This window comes from Macaca thibetana, chromosome 15 (genome assembly GCF_024542745.1).
Source record: "Macaca thibetana thibetana isolate TM-01 chromosome 15, ASM2454274v1, whole genome shotgun sequence".
NCBI lineage: Eukaryota > Metazoa > Chordata > Mammalia > Primates > Cercopithecidae > Macaca > Macaca thibetana.
This window is the reverse complement of record NC_065592.1, coordinates 9677462-9693198: the sequence shown is the minus strand read 5'-3', so window position 1 is coordinate 9693198 and position 15737 is coordinate 9677462. Positions and strand designations below refer to the sequence as shown.

At 53.4% G+C, this 15737-nt stretch overlaps 2 protein-coding genes across 7 annotated transcripts in view; both read right to left on the bottom strand.

The window, feature by feature from the left end:
• SPOUT1 (SPOUT domain containing methyltransferase 1) overlaps positions 1-15737 on the bottom strand; it is a 256133-nt gene that overhangs the window by 3902 nt on the left and 236494 nt on the right. The window contains exons 2-8 of the mRNA XM_050760177.1: positions 4015-4082; positions 3390-3435; positions 3018-3143; positions 1033-1192; positions 542-631; positions 386-435; positions 23-153 (exon numbers count right to left, since the gene is read on the bottom strand). Coding sequence (XP_050616134.1) covers positions 23-153; positions 386-435; positions 542-631; positions 1033-1192; positions 3018-3143; positions 3390-3435; positions 4015-4050 — 639 coding nt within the window. The 5' untranslated portion in view covers positions 4051-4082. The remainder of the gene's footprint in view (positions 1-22; positions 154-385; positions 436-541; positions 632-1032; positions 1193-3017; positions 3144-3389; positions 3436-4014; positions 4083-15737) is intronic.
• KYAT1 (kynurenine aminotransferase 1) overlaps positions 4134-15737 on the bottom strand; it is a 46302-nt gene continuing 34698 nt past the window's right edge. For 5 of the 6 annotated variants that reach the window (XM_050760123.1, XM_050760122.1, XM_050760125.1 and 2 more), the window contains 10 exons: positions 12055-12204; positions 11888-11974; positions 11527-11655; positions 10658-10778; positions 9923-9999; positions 9705-9794; positions 9406-9592; positions 9248-9327; positions 7640-7726; positions 7024-7543 (listed from right to left, as the gene is read on the bottom strand). In XM_050760123.1, coding sequence (XP_050616080.1) covers positions 7484-7543; positions 7640-7726; positions 9248-9327; positions 9406-9592; positions 9705-9794; positions 9923-9999; positions 10658-10778; positions 11527-11655; positions 11888-11974; positions 12055-12204 — 1068 coding nt within the window. In that variant the 3' untranslated portion in view covers positions 7024-7483. Of the gene's footprint in view, positions 4263-7023; positions 7544-7639; positions 7727-9247; positions 9328-9405; positions 9593-9704; positions 9795-9922; positions 10000-10657; positions 10779-11526; positions 11656-11887; positions 11975-12054; positions 12205-15737 lie in introns of those variants that run through there. The other variant, XR_007719621.1, reaches the window with a different exon arrangement.

Genomic DNA, 15737 nt, shown 5'->3' with positions numbered 1-15737 from the left:
CAGCCCACCTCTCTGTTCCTACCTTCTTCATGCCACAGTTGACAAAGGAGCCGTGGCCTGGCCGGGTGGGCCGATCCACCACGATGCCCTCTCGGAACTCGGATTCCTCGTCCTGACGCATGTGGTGGGGGCTGTCCAAGGGGTTCAGGAGCCCTGCGGAGGCAGGGCCGGGAGGAGTCTAGGAAGTGCTAGGGCACACAGGGTGCAGTGGGGACCCTGGAGCAGAGTCCTGGCTCTGCCACAGACCTGCATCTTGGCATCAGGCACAGGTCTTGCTCTCCCGAGCCTGCTTTCCCACCTGGACAGGGCAGGGTAGGACTGGGTGGTCTCTCAGTGTCTGTGGCACAATCCAGGGGAAATGGGGGGCGGGCCCACACAGTGTTACCTGCAAACTGTAGATCCTGGTGCTTGGGGAAGAATGCCTTCCTCAGGTACCTAGGAAAGAATGCTGACCTCAGGATGGTCCCAGGGGAAGCTACCTCCTCCCTGGCCTCCACTTTGACACACCCCTCCCTCATGCTCAGGGGAGTGACCCCCTTACTGCGGACACTCCAGGTACTGCAGGATCCGGGCCAGCTGTACGCACGCCTGCCCCTTCTTCCCAACTCCTGTGAATTCCCCCTCCACGGTCCTGGAGAGAGAGAGACGGGGGCTCAGGATCCAGCTGTGGCCCCTTCAAGAACTCCTCTCTACAAGTGCACGCCTATAATCCCAGCTGCTCAGGAGGCTGAGGTGGGAGGATCACCTGAGCGCAGGAAGTAGAGGCTGCAGTGAGCATGACCATGCCACTGCATGCACTCCAGCCTGGGTGACAGCTGAGATACGGGTTTAGACCTTCTGGCTCCCAATCCCACCTCTGCAGTCATCACCCCCACCTGGCAACTCTACCCCCTAAGGATTACAGAAGGAGTATTTCAGGCAGGACACGAGGGAAGAGCCAGGCATATGGACAGGGGCAGGGTGAAGCCTCGGCCCATCCCGGCAGCCCCTCCCTCTCCCTGAGCCCTGGCACCCTGTGGGATGGCCCCTCACTTGGCATCCTGGCCCTCCTCATCAAACACCACGATCTCATCCACACAGAAGATGGCACAGGCTCTGGCAATCTGACCGGCCAAGTAGGTCCGAAGCTCCGGCGACTGAGCATTGTCCAGGATGGAGCCCGGCAGGGCTACGCTCAGTGTGTAGGGCCGCCCTGAGCAGGGGAGGGGTGTTCCCAGTCAGCCTGAGAGGAAAGGGCCCCCCACCTTCCTCTCTCTTTCTCTGTCCCCAGCGTCCATGGTTTGAGAATTTCCCAAGTGGGAGGAATTTTGAGATGAGCAAAATAGATTCAGCTCCCCTCTCTGGGCCTCAGTCTCCCAGGAGGAAAATGGACACAGCAATCTCCATGGCTCCTCTGAACAGGGCAGACCACTGGGCGAGGCTATGGAGCAGTTAGGAGCAATGGCCTAAGTTCATATCCTGGCTCTCCCACTTAGTGCCTCAGTTCTCCAGCTATCAAATGGGGATAAAATGAAAGCTGATATCCAATAAAGCTGATATCTAGTGTGTGCACATTAACCCGATAGCCATTAACCTGATCCTTAGTGAGGATACTGCCATTATCCCCATTTATAGACCAGGAACCTTCAGCCCCGGGAAGTCAAATACATGGCCCAAGGTCACACAAAAGGTGGCTCATGCCTGTGATCCCAGCACTTTGGGAGGCTGAGGCGGGCAGATCACCTGAGGTCAGGAGTTCAAGACCAGCCTGGCCAACATGGTGAAACCCTGTCTCTACTAAAAATACAAAAATTAGCCGGGCATGGTGGCGCATGCCTGTAATCCCAGCTACTCCAGAGGCTAGGGCAGGAGAATCCACTGAACTGGGAGGTGGAGATTGCAGTGAGCCGAGATCGCGCCACTGCACTCCAGCCTGGGCAACAGAGTGAGACTGTCTCTCAAAAACAAAAAATCCCAAGCAGCACATAGATAACAGGGTTTCACTGTTGTAACATTGTATCTATACTTTGCTATGCAAGGCAAGGATAAGTAGATATAATTGTTTGGACAAACTTTTGCTACAATGTTTGCTGGGATTGTTCCTTTCTTCTTTGTAGTTTTTTGTTGTTATTATTATTATTATTATTGAGACAGAGTCTCGCTCCGCTCTGTCACCTAGGCTGGAGTGCAGTGGCGTGATCTCGGCTCACTGTAGGCTCCGCCTCCTGGGTTCACGCCATTCTCCTGCCTCAGCCTCCCAAGTAGCTGAGACTACAGGCGCCTGCCACCTCACCCGGCTGATTTTTTGTATTTTTAGTAGAGACGGGTTTCACCATGGTCTCGATCTCCTGACCTCGTGATCTGCCCGCCTCGGCCTCCCAAAGTGCTGGGATTACAGGCATGATCTGTCATTTTTATTATGAAATCAAAATAAATGAAAAATGAAATTAAAGCACACAGAAAATGCTCAATAAGTCAAAAAATCAGGAAGATCATGAAGTTCTAGAGGTCTAAGAGATATGAGGCTTGGGCTGGGCATGGTGGCTCACGCCTGTAATCCCAGCACTTTGGGAGGTGAATTGGGCGGATCACCTGAGGTCAAGAGTTCAAGACCAGCCTGGCCAACATGGTGCAACCACATCTCTACTAAAAAATACGAAAATTAGCCAGGTGTGGTGGCACACGCCTGTAATCCCAACTACTCGGGGGGCTGAGGGAGGAGAATTGCTTGAACTTGGGCAGTGGAGGTTGCAGTGAGCGGAGATGGTGCCACTGCACTCCAGCCTGGGCAACAGAGCAAGACTCCATCTCAAATAAAAAAAAGAGAGATGAGGCTTACCTTCCATAGGCTTGAAATTTACCTAAGCAGGAGGTCAGAACTTGGTTTGTTGGCTCCCTCCCTTCTCTGGGCCTCAGCTTCTCCATCAGGACAAGATGTTTGGACCTACTTGTCTGTAAGGGCCCTTCCAGATCTGCTCTGCCTCCAGGACAACTACTGTGGGCCACAACCTGTGGCCCTCCCCATGACCCCAGCTCACCGCGGTCCTCCTTCTCTGCTGCTGCCTCCTCGTCTTCCTGGCGCTTTGCCTGTTCCTCCTGTGCCCGCTGCCGCTCCAGTTTTTTCATCAGCTTGAGATCCTTCCATTTCTTTTTCTCCTCTTTCTCTGGATAAAAGAACATCCCAATTGGCCGAGCAGACAGTTCCCACTCATTGGGTCAGCCTGGACTATGGAGAGCTACTGGGTGAGCAGCCAGAGGGCAGCAAGGGAGCCTCCCCAGGGCTCCCGGACCCTGCCTCCCCACTTTGGGTGCTGCAGGACCCAGAGGGAACAAAGTTGGTGTCTTTCTCCAGGGTTTGAGCACTGGTGGAGTGGTCTATGGGAGATACTCTTACCCCCACCCTTACTTACTCTGTTGCTTCCATTTTCGCCACTCAATCCTTTGGCCGTGTTCACCCTGGAGAAGGAGTGGTAGGAGGATTATGAGTGTGAGGCTGATGGTCACACCTGGAGGAGGTCCGTTTGCTGCACCACAGCCAGCCCCGCCACACGGGGCGGCAAGGAAGCCAAGGAACCTCTGCAAACTGCTGCCCCAGAAAGCGTCTGGATGGCAGGGACCCGCTGTATCCCCAGCGCCTGGGGCCCAGCCTGGCACACAGAAAGCGCTCAAGAAACTGTTGAATGAGTTCCCACAGAACAGAGTAGAAAACTGAGGCTCAGGGGACAGGACTGCCCACAGTCGCCCTGGAAGTCAGAAGACATAAGCCACGAAAGGGCACCGGATTCAGGATTGAGAGCAGGGTCCCGCCTCCGTAATCCAGCAGGGGCCAGGGAGCCGCAGGGGGGTTCCGGAGAGGACACAGGCGCTGTTCCCATCCTGCTGCGGCTCACGCCGCACCTTCGGGGGCTTCCGGCCTGGGATCAGCGGGAAGCAGGCAGCAGGAGGCGCGGCCCGGTCCCAGCGGAGGTCCGCAAGCCACTGGTCCTCACGCCTCCCCCGTGCTGCCCTGCGCGGGGTCCCGCCGCCCGCACTTACCGGGCCGCACGGCCGCTTCCTCCCGCGCTCCGCCATGTTCCGCACACACCGTCGGTCACGCCTCTGCCAATGAGACTCGCCTCTTCCGGCCACACCTCCATTAAATTGTCCAATCGGAAAGCCAATGTCGCCCGGGGGCGTGGCCTGGGCGCCAGACCGTTGCAGGAGTACACGGGCTGTTGTAGGTTGGGGGGAATAGGTGTCCAAATGGGCGGCATCACGGGTACTGTCCAGAATTTTGGATGGCTCTGAGTTGGGACAAATACAACACTCAGATCTCTGAGTAGTTTATTTGTTAAAAAAAATTTTTTTTGAGACAGGGTCTCGCTCTGTTGCCGAGGCTGGAGTGCAGTGGCGCGATTCTAGCTCACTGCAGACTTGAGCTCCTGGGCTGAAGGAATCCTCCCACCTTAGCCTGCGAGTAGCTGGAACCACAGGTGCGCACCACCACGCCTAGCTCCTGTAACGCTTTATACATGGGGACCCCGGGGCCTTGAGCTGCAGTGTGATTCGGAGCTGAAAATGAGATAATTTAATCCAGGTTTCTTGTAGATTCGTTCATGTGCTCTTCCTTTTTTTTGAGACAGAGTCTCGCTTCACTGCCCAGGCTGGAGTGCAATGGCGCGATCTCGGCTCACTGTAACCTCCACCTCCTGGGTTCAAGCAACTCTCCTGCCTCAGCCTTTCAAGTAGCTGAGATTACAGGAGCGCGCCACCATGCCCAGCTAATTTTTTGTGTGTTTTTAGTAGAGATGGGGTTGATGTTGACCCCATGTTGACCAACCTGGTTGAACTCCTGACCTCAAGTGATCCGCCCGCCTCGGCGTCCCAAAGGGCTGGAATTATGGGAGTAAGTCACCGCACCTGGCTTCTTTTTTTGTTTTTTTGAGAGTTTCGCTCTTGTTGTCCAGGCTGGAGTGCAATGGCGTGATCTCGGCTCACGGAAACCTCTGACTCCTGGGTTCAAGCGATTCTCCTGCCTTAGCCTCCCGAGTAGCTGGGATCACAGGCATGCGCCACCACACCTGGCTAATTTTGTATTTTTAGTAGAGACGGAGTTTCTCCATGTTGGTCAGGCTAGTCTCCAACTCTTGACCTCAGGTGATCCACCCAGCTCGGCTTCCCAAAGTGCTGGGATTACAGGAATGAGCCACCGCGCCTAGCCTCTTTCTCTTTTAATTAACAGACTATATTAGTTGGGACCACAAGTGTGAGTCACCATGCCCAACTAATTTTTTTTTTTTTCTTTTTGTACAGTGTCTCACTATGTTGCCAGGGCTGGTCTCAAATTCCAGGGTTCAAGCAATCCTCTCAACTTGGATTCCCAAAGTGCTGAGATTATAGACATGAGCCATTAATGCCTTTTATTTTTTTGAGATCTAGTCTCACTGTTGCTCAGGCTGAAGTGCAGTGGCACGATCTCTGCTCTCTGCAACCTCTGCCTCCTGGGTTCAAGCAATTCTCCTCCCTCAAGCTCCCAAGCAGCTGGGATTACAGGTGCCTGCTACCAAGTCCGGATAATTTTTGTATTTTTTAGTAGAGACGGAATTCTCCATGTTGGTTAGGCTGGTCTTGAACTCCCAACCTCAGATGATCCACCTGGCTCGGCCTCCCAAAGTGCTGGAATTACAGGTGTGAGCCACCGTGCCCGGTCTCGAACTTAGATCTTATAATAAATTTGTTGTGATTTTTGACAGGTTTATTTTGTAGGCATGACTAAGACATTGGCCATGTGAAAAAACTAACACAAAAATCCCCCCCAAAAAACGATTAACAAAAAGACACAGACCATGTGATTGGGCTCAAAGTCTAGTCCCTCGCACCTCCCTGGAGGCAGAGATGGAGGGGGCCCGATGGGCTAAAAGTTCTGACCCTGTAATGGCACAGTGCAGAGGGATTCCATGTGACTAACACCACATGCCTATCTTCCAGAAACTCCAAGGATTTTAGGAATTCTTTACTAAGGACCGGGGCAAAGACCTAATATGTATTTTATTATAAGATATATTCCTATCAGCTCACCCAGTTAAACATGATATGAGCCAAACCCATGTGCTTGCTATGCAAATGCAACTTCGAGACCAGGCCCCTAACACCACCTTCCAACGAAATTCAGGAGCTACTATTGCTATCCAGTGAGACTCAATCGGAGCCAGCTAGAAGACCTGGCCTGGGCACACCACTTCACCTCACCTCCAGAGGGCTTTCCTCACTTGTGAACTGGAGATAACTCAGGTCTCAGTCTCAGAGGGCTGTGTAAGATAATGTGCGTCCGAGTGCCTGGCAGGTAGGGCGTGCACGATCAACATTCAGTCCTCCTCCTCCTGAGAATTATTTAAGTCCCGGGTCCTCCTGGCCCCCACTGTGCTGTTCTCTCACCCCTGTAGGAATGTCCATGTCTTCCTTGTCACAAGCCCCAATCCTCTCCACACACACACACACACACACACACAACACCCTCACCCCACCCACCACACCCAGCACCAATAACTGCTACCATCAGATTAATATGAGAGGCCAGGTATGGCGGCTCACGTCTGTAATCCCAGCACTTTGGGAGGCCGAGTCGGGTGGATGACCTGAGGTCAGGAGTTTGAGACCAGCCTGGCCAACATGGTGAAACCCCATCTCTACAAAAACACAAAAATTAGCTGGGTGTGGTGGCGGGTGCCTGTAGTCCCAGCTACTCAGGAGGCTGAGGCAGGAGAATTGCTTGAACCCAGGAGGTGGTGGTTGCAATGAGCCGAGATCATGCCACTGCACTCTAGCCTGGGTGACAGAGTGAGACTCTGTCTAAAAAACAAAGACAACAACAACAAAAAAGATTAATAGTAAGGAATTCATTTGGGGTCCTTGGGTGCTAGGCCTGGTTGTGCCACTAACTATGTGACTACAGAAATCATTTGTACAAAGTTGTGGGGGTGTCTGAGGTTCTCCCGGGCATTCTTACCAACTTAGATCAGCCATCAGCTCGAGTGTGAAACAGAGAGGAAATGTCAGAAGGATTTGAATAACTTAAACATTTTATTATGGATGAAAAGGAGTGGCTTGAGCACTCAAGTCTAAAGGCAAATCCCCAAAGCCAAGATGAACCAGGAAAGGTGAGGTTATGCCTGAGCCTTAGCAGGGCCCATGCAGGGCTGGGATGTGATCGATACACGGTGGGACTCTACTGTTGGTCTCGGCCAAGCCTGGAGAGACCAGAAGCAACCCAAGACCCTACAAATCCACCTACAGAGGAGCCGAGAGAGGCCCAGGTCAGGCCGCCCTCACCTTTCAGACAGGAGGCACTTGGTTCTCTAAGATGAAGAAGGGCGGCTCCCACCCAGAACATTCTGTGTCACAGAGAAGAGGTTTCCCAACAGCATCTTCCCCGACCCGGAAATGTTTGAAACCTGGACAAAGACAGACACCCAAGAGTATCTCTGCGGGCAGGTGGGGATGTCAGGGCCAAGGTATGACTTCAGGGCTAGAGCTCCGCCTTCCACTTCCGCAGCTTCTCGTCCATGGCCTGGAGCGTGGCTTCATCCTGCACCAGCACAGATTAGTCCCACACTCTCCCCATGCCCCCAGCAGGCCTTGGGAAGCTCTGGGAGGTCTCTCCTCCCCCAGCCCCGCCCTTTACCTTCACAAAACAGAAGCGGATATAGTGGTCAAAGTGCTTCTGATGTGGCACACTGCAGAAGATGGAGACAGGGATGGCCACCAAGCCCTGGGGAGGAGGAAGGACATGTCTCAACACGGCTTCGTGGCCCAGCAGGCCTTGGCCCCGGAGGGGACAGACAGGTTCCCACAACCAGGAGAGGAAGGAGAGTTAGCTCCAATCCTGCACCTAGTGCTGCATCAAAGTCACGGGAAAAAGGCCGGGCGTGGTGGCTCATGCCTGTAATCCCAGCATTTTGGGAGGCTGAGACGGGTGGATCACCTGAGGTCCGGAGTTCGAGACTAACTGGCCAACATGGCCAAACCCCATCTCTTAAAAATACAAAAATTAGCTGGGAGCTGTGGCGCATGCCTGTAATCCCAGCTACTTGGGAGGCTGAGGCAGGGGAACTGCTTGAGCCCAGGGGTGGAGGTTGCAGTGAGCTGAGATTGTGCCACTTCACTGCAGCTTGGGTGAAAGAGAGAAAATCCGTCTCAAAACAAAAACAAACACAAAGTCAGAGGAAAAGGATCCCGGAACGCCGTTCCAAGTCCCTCCCTGGGTATAGAGGGTAGACAGACGCTGAGAGAGGGAAGCTCACGGAGCAGGTCAGGGCAGAGCCAGAGAAGAACAAAGCCTTAGAGTCACAGATCGAACCTGGATGGACCTCAGAGTTAATGGTCCAGCTCCTCACTGTACAGATGGGAAGACGGAGATCCAAAGAGGCAGGAAATCCTGCCAGCCCACACAGTATCTCTGTGCAAGTGAGAAACAGGTTCCTTGGGCCAGGCATGGTGGCTCACGCTTGTAATCCCAGCACTTTGGGAGGCCAAGCGGGGTGGATCACCTGAGGTCAGGAGTTGGAGACCAGCCTGACCAACATGGTGAAACCCTGTCTCTACAAAATTACAAAATACAAAAATTAGCCAGGCGTGGTGGTATGTGCCTATAATCCCAGCTACCCAGCTACTTCGGAGGCTAAGGGAGGAGAATCACTTGAACCCTGGAGGTGGAGGTAGCAGGGAGCTGAGATGGCGCCCCTGCACTCCAGCCTAGGCGACAGAGTGAGACTGTCTCAAAAAAAAAAAAAAAAAAAAAAAAAAAGGCTGGGCGCGGTGTCTCACGCCTGTAATCCCAGCACTGTGGGAGGCCGAGGCAGGCAGATCACAAGGTCAGGAGATCAAGACCATCCTGGCTAACATGGTGAAACCCCATCTCTACTAAAAATACAAAAAAAATTAGCTGGGCGTGGCGGCAGGCGTCTGTGGTCCCAGCTACTCAGGAGGCTGAGGCAGGAGAATGGCGTGAACCCGGGAAGCGGAGTTTGCAGTGAGCCGAGATAGTGCCACTGCACTCCAGCCTGGGCGACAGAGCGAGACTCAGTCTCAAGAAAGGCGAAAAGAAAAGAAAAGAGAAGAGAAAAGAAAAGAGAAAAAAGGCTCCTCGTTCTTTTAAGTGGATACAACCCTGCCCCAAGGTTCACGGCAGAGGCAGACTAGGATCTGGCCCAGGAGCCTCTTGCCTGGGCACCCTTGAGCAGCACACAACCTGTGAAACCATACATGGCTGCACGGCAGAGGCCCAGCCCACCTTGTTCTTGATCATCCACTTGACAAAGCGTCTGTCATAGGGCTCATCCACAGCTCCAGGCAAGTCAGGCATCTTCCTCTCTGGGAGACAGAGGCCACACTGAGCCCCCTGCAGCCTCCAGCCCCTGCGCCCTGCCCAGAGCGGCCAGTCTCACTCACTGAAGTCTGAGATGTCTGTGATGAGGAAGTAGCTGCCCTGGGGGACGACGGGCTTCAGGCCCACTGACTGTAGGCTGCGTACCATGTGGTCCCGGCAGCGCTGCATGGCCTGCGGGAACTGCACAAAGTAGCTGCTGGGTTGGCCGAAGAGCAGCTGCTCCCGCTCAAAGCTCTCGGCTACTGCGGCCTAGGCAGGGCAGACAGACACCCAGACAGATTAGCTGTTCCCTGACGCGGGGGCCAGCCTGGGCTCTTTCATTGTCTCCCTGCTCCCCCATGGCGTCCCCTGCCCTCTTCACCTGGCTCTGCGTGGGGCAGTGGAAGATGGAGTTCTGGTGCACGGTCCGCAGGTGCTTCATGATGTGATCTGGACCCAGGACCCAGCCCACCTGGAGCAGGAGCACAGGTAGTGGGGGAGGTCCTTCCAGGCCTGGCTAAAGCCTTCTTCATTCCCAGGCCCACCTCACTTGCCAAGGATCTTGCAGGGGCTGGTGACTTCCCACCCTCAGCAACTCACCTTCCAGCCAGTGGCGCTGAAGGTCTTGCCAGCGCTGCCGATGGTCAGGGTCCGTTCCCACATGCCAGGGAGGCTGGCTGCCCAAGGCCGAACAGAGCAGCTGCTGAGACTGGGGTGAGGGGTAAGGGGAAGGGTGGTGGTCTGGGCCCCAGGGGGCACCCATAGGCTCTTGACTTCCTGGACTCCTCTACATACTAAGCTATTTGCAGAATTTCTTTCTTTCTTTTGTTCTTTTTTGAGATGGAGTTTCGCTCTGTTGCCCAGGCAGCAATGCAATGGCACCATCTCAGCTCATTGCAACCTCCGCCTCCCGGGTTCCAGTGATCCTCCTACCTCAGCTTCCTGAGTAGCTGGGACTACAGGCACGCACCACCATGCCCAGCTAATTTTTGTACTTTTAGTAGACACGGGATTTCACCATGTTGGCCAGGCTGGTCTCGAACTCCTGACCTCCAGTGATCTGCCAGCCTCAGCCTCCCAAAGTGCTGGGATTACAGACGTGAGCCTGTAATCCTATGCCCAGCATAGGATTTCTTTGACCTCATCCTTTCGACAACCAGGGGGGCAGATGCTATTGTTTTTTGTTTTCCTGTGTACTCTGGGAGGCAAAGGTCACAGGATCTGCAGGGCTCCAGAACCCTGGGTTCTAACTACCAGGCCTGCGCTGACTCTCAGGTGGGGTCAAGGCCCTGCCACCAATGTGCAGGGGAGGGGCCCTGGGCAGGCTTGGCTCACCAATGCTGATGTGAGGATGCCCATCGTAGACCATCCACTGGTAGACTTCATCAGTGATACACACCACATCATGCTGCTGGCACAGGCTGGCCACCAGCTCCAGCTCTTCCCTGGAGAACACCTGTGGATGCCCAAGGAGAGCCCAGACCTGCAGCTGAGACCATCCCCAAACACAGAGGCCTACTCAGAGAGGTTAAAGAACACAGCTGCGGCCAGTGCGGTGGCTCACACCTGTAATCCTAGCACTTTGGGAGGCCAAGGCGGGCAGAACACTGGAGGTCAGGAGTTTGAGACCAGCCTGGCCAACATGGAGAAACCCCGTCTCTACCAAAAACACAAAAATTAGCTGGGCATGTTGGCAGGTGCCTGTAATCCCAGATACTCAGAAGGCTGAGGCAGGAGAATTGCTTGAACCCAGGAGGCGGAGGTTGCAATGAGCCAAAATCACGCCACTACACTCCAGCCTGGGAGACAGAGCGAGACTCCGTCTCGAAAAAATGAGTAAATGGCGAATACAGCCAAGCCCAGTGCTATGGGCTGTTCCATACCATTGCACTGGATCCCTGCAACAATGACCCACGAGGTCAGTTCCCTCAGGTTCCCACGTTACACATGAGATACTTTGAGAAGCATAGTCACTATTCCATGGTCACTGGGAAGTGATGGGGGCTCCCAGCCCAGTTCACTGTTCCAGCCCTCAGGCCTTCCCTGGGTATTCCTGCCCCTGTCCTGGGACCTCTGGAGCCTTGGTCCTCAGAGCTCATTGTGTGTGGCCCTCCCACACGGAGGCCCCACAGCAGCAACTCAGTAACGGTGCAGGAGACATGACTAGCTCTGCAGGGGGCCAGGGAAGGAGGTCCCTCCAGTACCTTGCCCAGGGGGTTGTTGGGGGTGTTGAGGACCAGGGCTTTGGTGCGTGATGTGAATTTGCTGGCCAGCTCCATGGAGTCCAGCTGCCAGTTGCTGCTGGAACCCAGTTCTCCATTCTGGATGGGACCCTGCAAGGTGGCAGGGGCGGCACCACTTACCCACCTGACGTGCAGCTCTTCCCCCAGCATCCATCCCCACCTTCTCTCCCCTGGGATCCCAACACACACACCTCCCCTCTGCCCTCCCAGCTTAGGGGAACTGGCTTCCTTCACTTCCTTCCTCCTGTTCCAATGCCCAGGGTCCAACTCAGCCCGTGCCTTGGATCCCTCTGCCCATCCATCCTCTACCTAGCATCCTTACCGGCTTCAGGGGCACAAACACAGGGCGACCCCCTGCCATCACTGTCATGGGCTCGTAGCAGTCAAAAAAGGGTTCGATGATGATGACCTGATAGAAGGTTCAAATCAGCTGGAGTCAGCACGGCCCTGGCCTCTCGGTCCCACTCAGCCCAAGTCTTGCCCACTCACCTCATCTCCTTCGTCCACCAGGGCCTGGAAGGCTGTGAACAGGGCCCCATAGCCACCGACAGTCACGAGCACATTCCTGAGCGGGTCCATCTCCTGACCCAGAAGCTTCCCAAAGAAACTTGCCAGGACCTTCGTCAGCGGTGGGTAACCCTGCCAGGACAGCGGGGGTCAACTGTCCAGCTCAGCCGGGCCCATCCTCCTGCCCAGCTGTATCCAGGCAGTTCTAGCACCTTCCAGCAGCAAGCCTGGGGCAAAGTCAGATACTGGTAGCCTGGGCCCCAGGGGACATGGAATAGATTAGCTTTCAACACGCTGGATTTCTCTACACACCAAACTATTTGTGGGATTTCTTTGATCTCATCCTCGCAGCAACCCAGAGGCAGGTGCTATTGTGATCCTGTGTACTCTGGGAGGTAAAGGTTACACAATCTATATGGTCCCAGACTCCAGGGTCCCAACCACCAGGCCTGCACTGACTCAGATATACGCTCTTCCATCTCCTCCACCAGCATTTGCCACAGCGCCTGTTCTGTGCCAGGCCCGGAGCCCAGGGTGGGGATTCAGCAGAGAACCAGAGGAAGTGTTTGCCTCCATGAACCTCAGTCCAAGAGCCCGCGAGGCAGTAGAAACTCCCCACTTTCCACATCTCTAAGTTTAAGAAGTATGTTTGTCATGTTTGTGCCCACCTGATCCTCCCAGCAGCTTTGCAGGAGAGGTTTTTTTTTTGTTGTTGTTGTTGTTGTTTTTGAGACAGGGTCTCACTCATGTCACCCAGGTTAGAGTGCAATGGCACAATCGTGGCTTACTGCAACCTCCGCCTCCTGGGTTCAGGTGATTCTCCTACCTCAGCCTCCCAAGTAGCTGGGACGACAAGCACGCGCCACCATGCCCGGTCAATTTTTGTGTTTTTAGTGCAGACAGGGTTTCACTATGTTGGCCAGGCTGGTTTTGAACTTCTGACCTCAGGTAATCCGCCTGCCTTAGCCTCCCAAAGTGCTGGGATTACAGATGTAAGCCACCGCGCCTGGCCTGATCCCCACTATTTGACAGGTAGAAAAATAGAGACCCAGGCCGGGCGCGGTGGCTCAAGCCTGTAATCCCAGCACTCTGGGAGGCCGAGGCGGGCGGATCACGAGGTCAGGAGATCGAGACCATCCTGGCTAACACGGTGAAACCCCGTCTCTACTAAAAAAAAAACAAAAAACTAGCCGGGCGAGGTGGCGGGCGCCTGTAGTCCCAGCTATTCGGGAGGCTGAGGCAGGAGAATGGCGTAAACCCAGGAGGCGGAGCTTGCAGTGAGCTGAGATCCGGCCACTGCACTCCAGCCCGGGCGACAGAGCGAGACTCCGTCTCAAAAAAAAAAAAAAGAAAAATAGAGACCCAGAGAAAAGAAATTACTTGTCTAAAGTCACACACAGTTGAGGGTCAGGAACCTCATGTTGCAGCTTTGGAAACACCCCTTTTTGAGAAGAAGATTAGATCCAGAAACTTGTTTGCTGAGGACACTTATAAAATTCTCAAAGTGAAACCCCGTCTCTACTAAAAATACAAAAAATTAGCCGGGCGTGGTGGCAGGCACCTGTAGTCCCAGCTACTCGGGAGGCTGAGGCAGGAGAATAGCGTGAACCCGGGAGACGGAGTTTGCAGTGAGCCGAGATCACACCACTGCACTCCAGCCTGGGCGACAGAGCGAGACTCTGTCTCAAAAAAAATACAAACAAACAAAACAAAACAAAAATACTCAAGGCTAAGCCAAGTGATCAAAACCTTGTCTAGAACTTAACTCAGTAACTCACTAAACCAGATTTGGCCACACAAAAATAAAAATTTTCTGTACAACAAAAGGCACAGGCCAGGCACAGTGGCTCACTCCTGTAATCCTAGCACTTTCGGAGAATGAGGCAGGAGGGTTGCTTGAGGCCAGTTTGAGAACAGCCTGGGAAACACAGAGGGACTCCATCTCTACTGATGGAAAATAAAAAAATTATCCAGGTGTGGTGTCACATGCCTGTAGTCCCAGGTACTCGGGAGGTTGAGGCAGGAGGATTGCTTGAGCCCAGGAGATCAAGGCTGCAGTGAGCTATGATCACACCAGTCTGGGTAATAGAATTGAGACTCTGTCTCAGACAATAAATTAATTAATTAAATAAAAATAAAAGGCACCATGAGCAAAGTTAAAACAGGAAGAGAGAAATATTGCAACATAAAAGAAAGAAGTAACATATTTAATGAGGCTGGGCACAGTGGCTCATGCCTGTAATCCCAGCACTTTGGGAGGCTAAGGTGGGAGGATTGCTTGAGCCCAGGAGTTTGAGACCAGCCTGGGTAACATAAGGAGACCCTGTCTCTATTTTGTTGTTGTTGTTGTTGTTGTTGTCACCCTGGCTGGAGTGCAATGGCGCCACCTCAGCTCACTGCAACCTCCACCTCCCGGGTTCAAGCGATTCTTGTGCCTCAGTCTCCCAAGTAGTTGGGATTACAGGCGCCCGCCACCACACCCATCTAATTTTTATTAGAGACGGGGTTTCACCATGTTGGCCAGGCTGGTCTTGAACTCCTGACCTCAGGTGATCTGCCAGCCTCAGCCTACCAGAATGCTGGGATTACAGGCGTGAGCCACCATGCCCGGCCCCTGTCTCTATTAAAAAAAAAAAAAAAAAGAAAGAAAAGAAAAAGCAGCAAGAAAAAGATACATATCCAGATGGTTTTTTTTTTTTTTTTTTTGGATCAAAGAAGGAACTTTACAACCAACTCTGAGACCAGCCTATTGGCAGGGATGTAAATGAGTAAACCTTACTGGAAGGCAATTATTTACTTAGGTGTTAATTTTTGAGACAGGATCTCACTATGTTGCACTGGCCTCAAACTCCTGGGCTCAAGCGATCTTCCTGCCACAGACTCCCAAGTAGCTGGGATTACAGGCACACACTATTTCTTAAGTAGAGACGGGGTTTCACAATATCCACCTATTGTGATCCGCCCGTCTCAGCCTAAAGTGCTGGGATTACAGGCTTGAGCCACCGCGCCCGCTTTTATAAATATTTATAGCCTTTCATTCGCTAGTTTTACTTCTAGGAATTTGTCTTAGAGAAATGCACATGTATACAAAGATGTCCACACAGGGAAATTCGCCATGGCACTGCTTATGATACTGAGACAGCAGATGCAGGCCATCAGTGCAGGGGTGCTTAAATACATTACGGCACATCTAGGCAACAGAACAGTATGCAGCCATTAAAAAGAATGAGTGCGGTCGAGTGCAGTGGCTCACGCCTGTAATCCCAGCACTCTGGGAGGCCCAGGTGGGCGGATCACGAGGTCAAGGGATCAAGACCATCCTGGCTAACATCGTGAAACCCCATCTCCACTAAAAATACAAAAATTAGCTGGGCGTGGTGGTGCACGCCTATAGTCCCAGCTACTTGGGAGGCTGAGGCAGGAGAATCTCTTGACCCTGGGAGGCGGAGGTTGCAGTGAGCTGAGATTGCGCCACTGCACTCCAACCTGGCGACAGAGGGAGACTCCGTCTCAAAAAAAAAAAAAAAAAAAAAAGAACGAGGGCGCAGTGGCTCACGCCTGTAATCCCAGCACTTTCAGAGGTTGAGGTGGCAGGATCACTTGAGCCCAGGAGTTTGAGACCAGTTTGAGCAACATGGTGAAACCCTGTCTCTACAAAAAACACA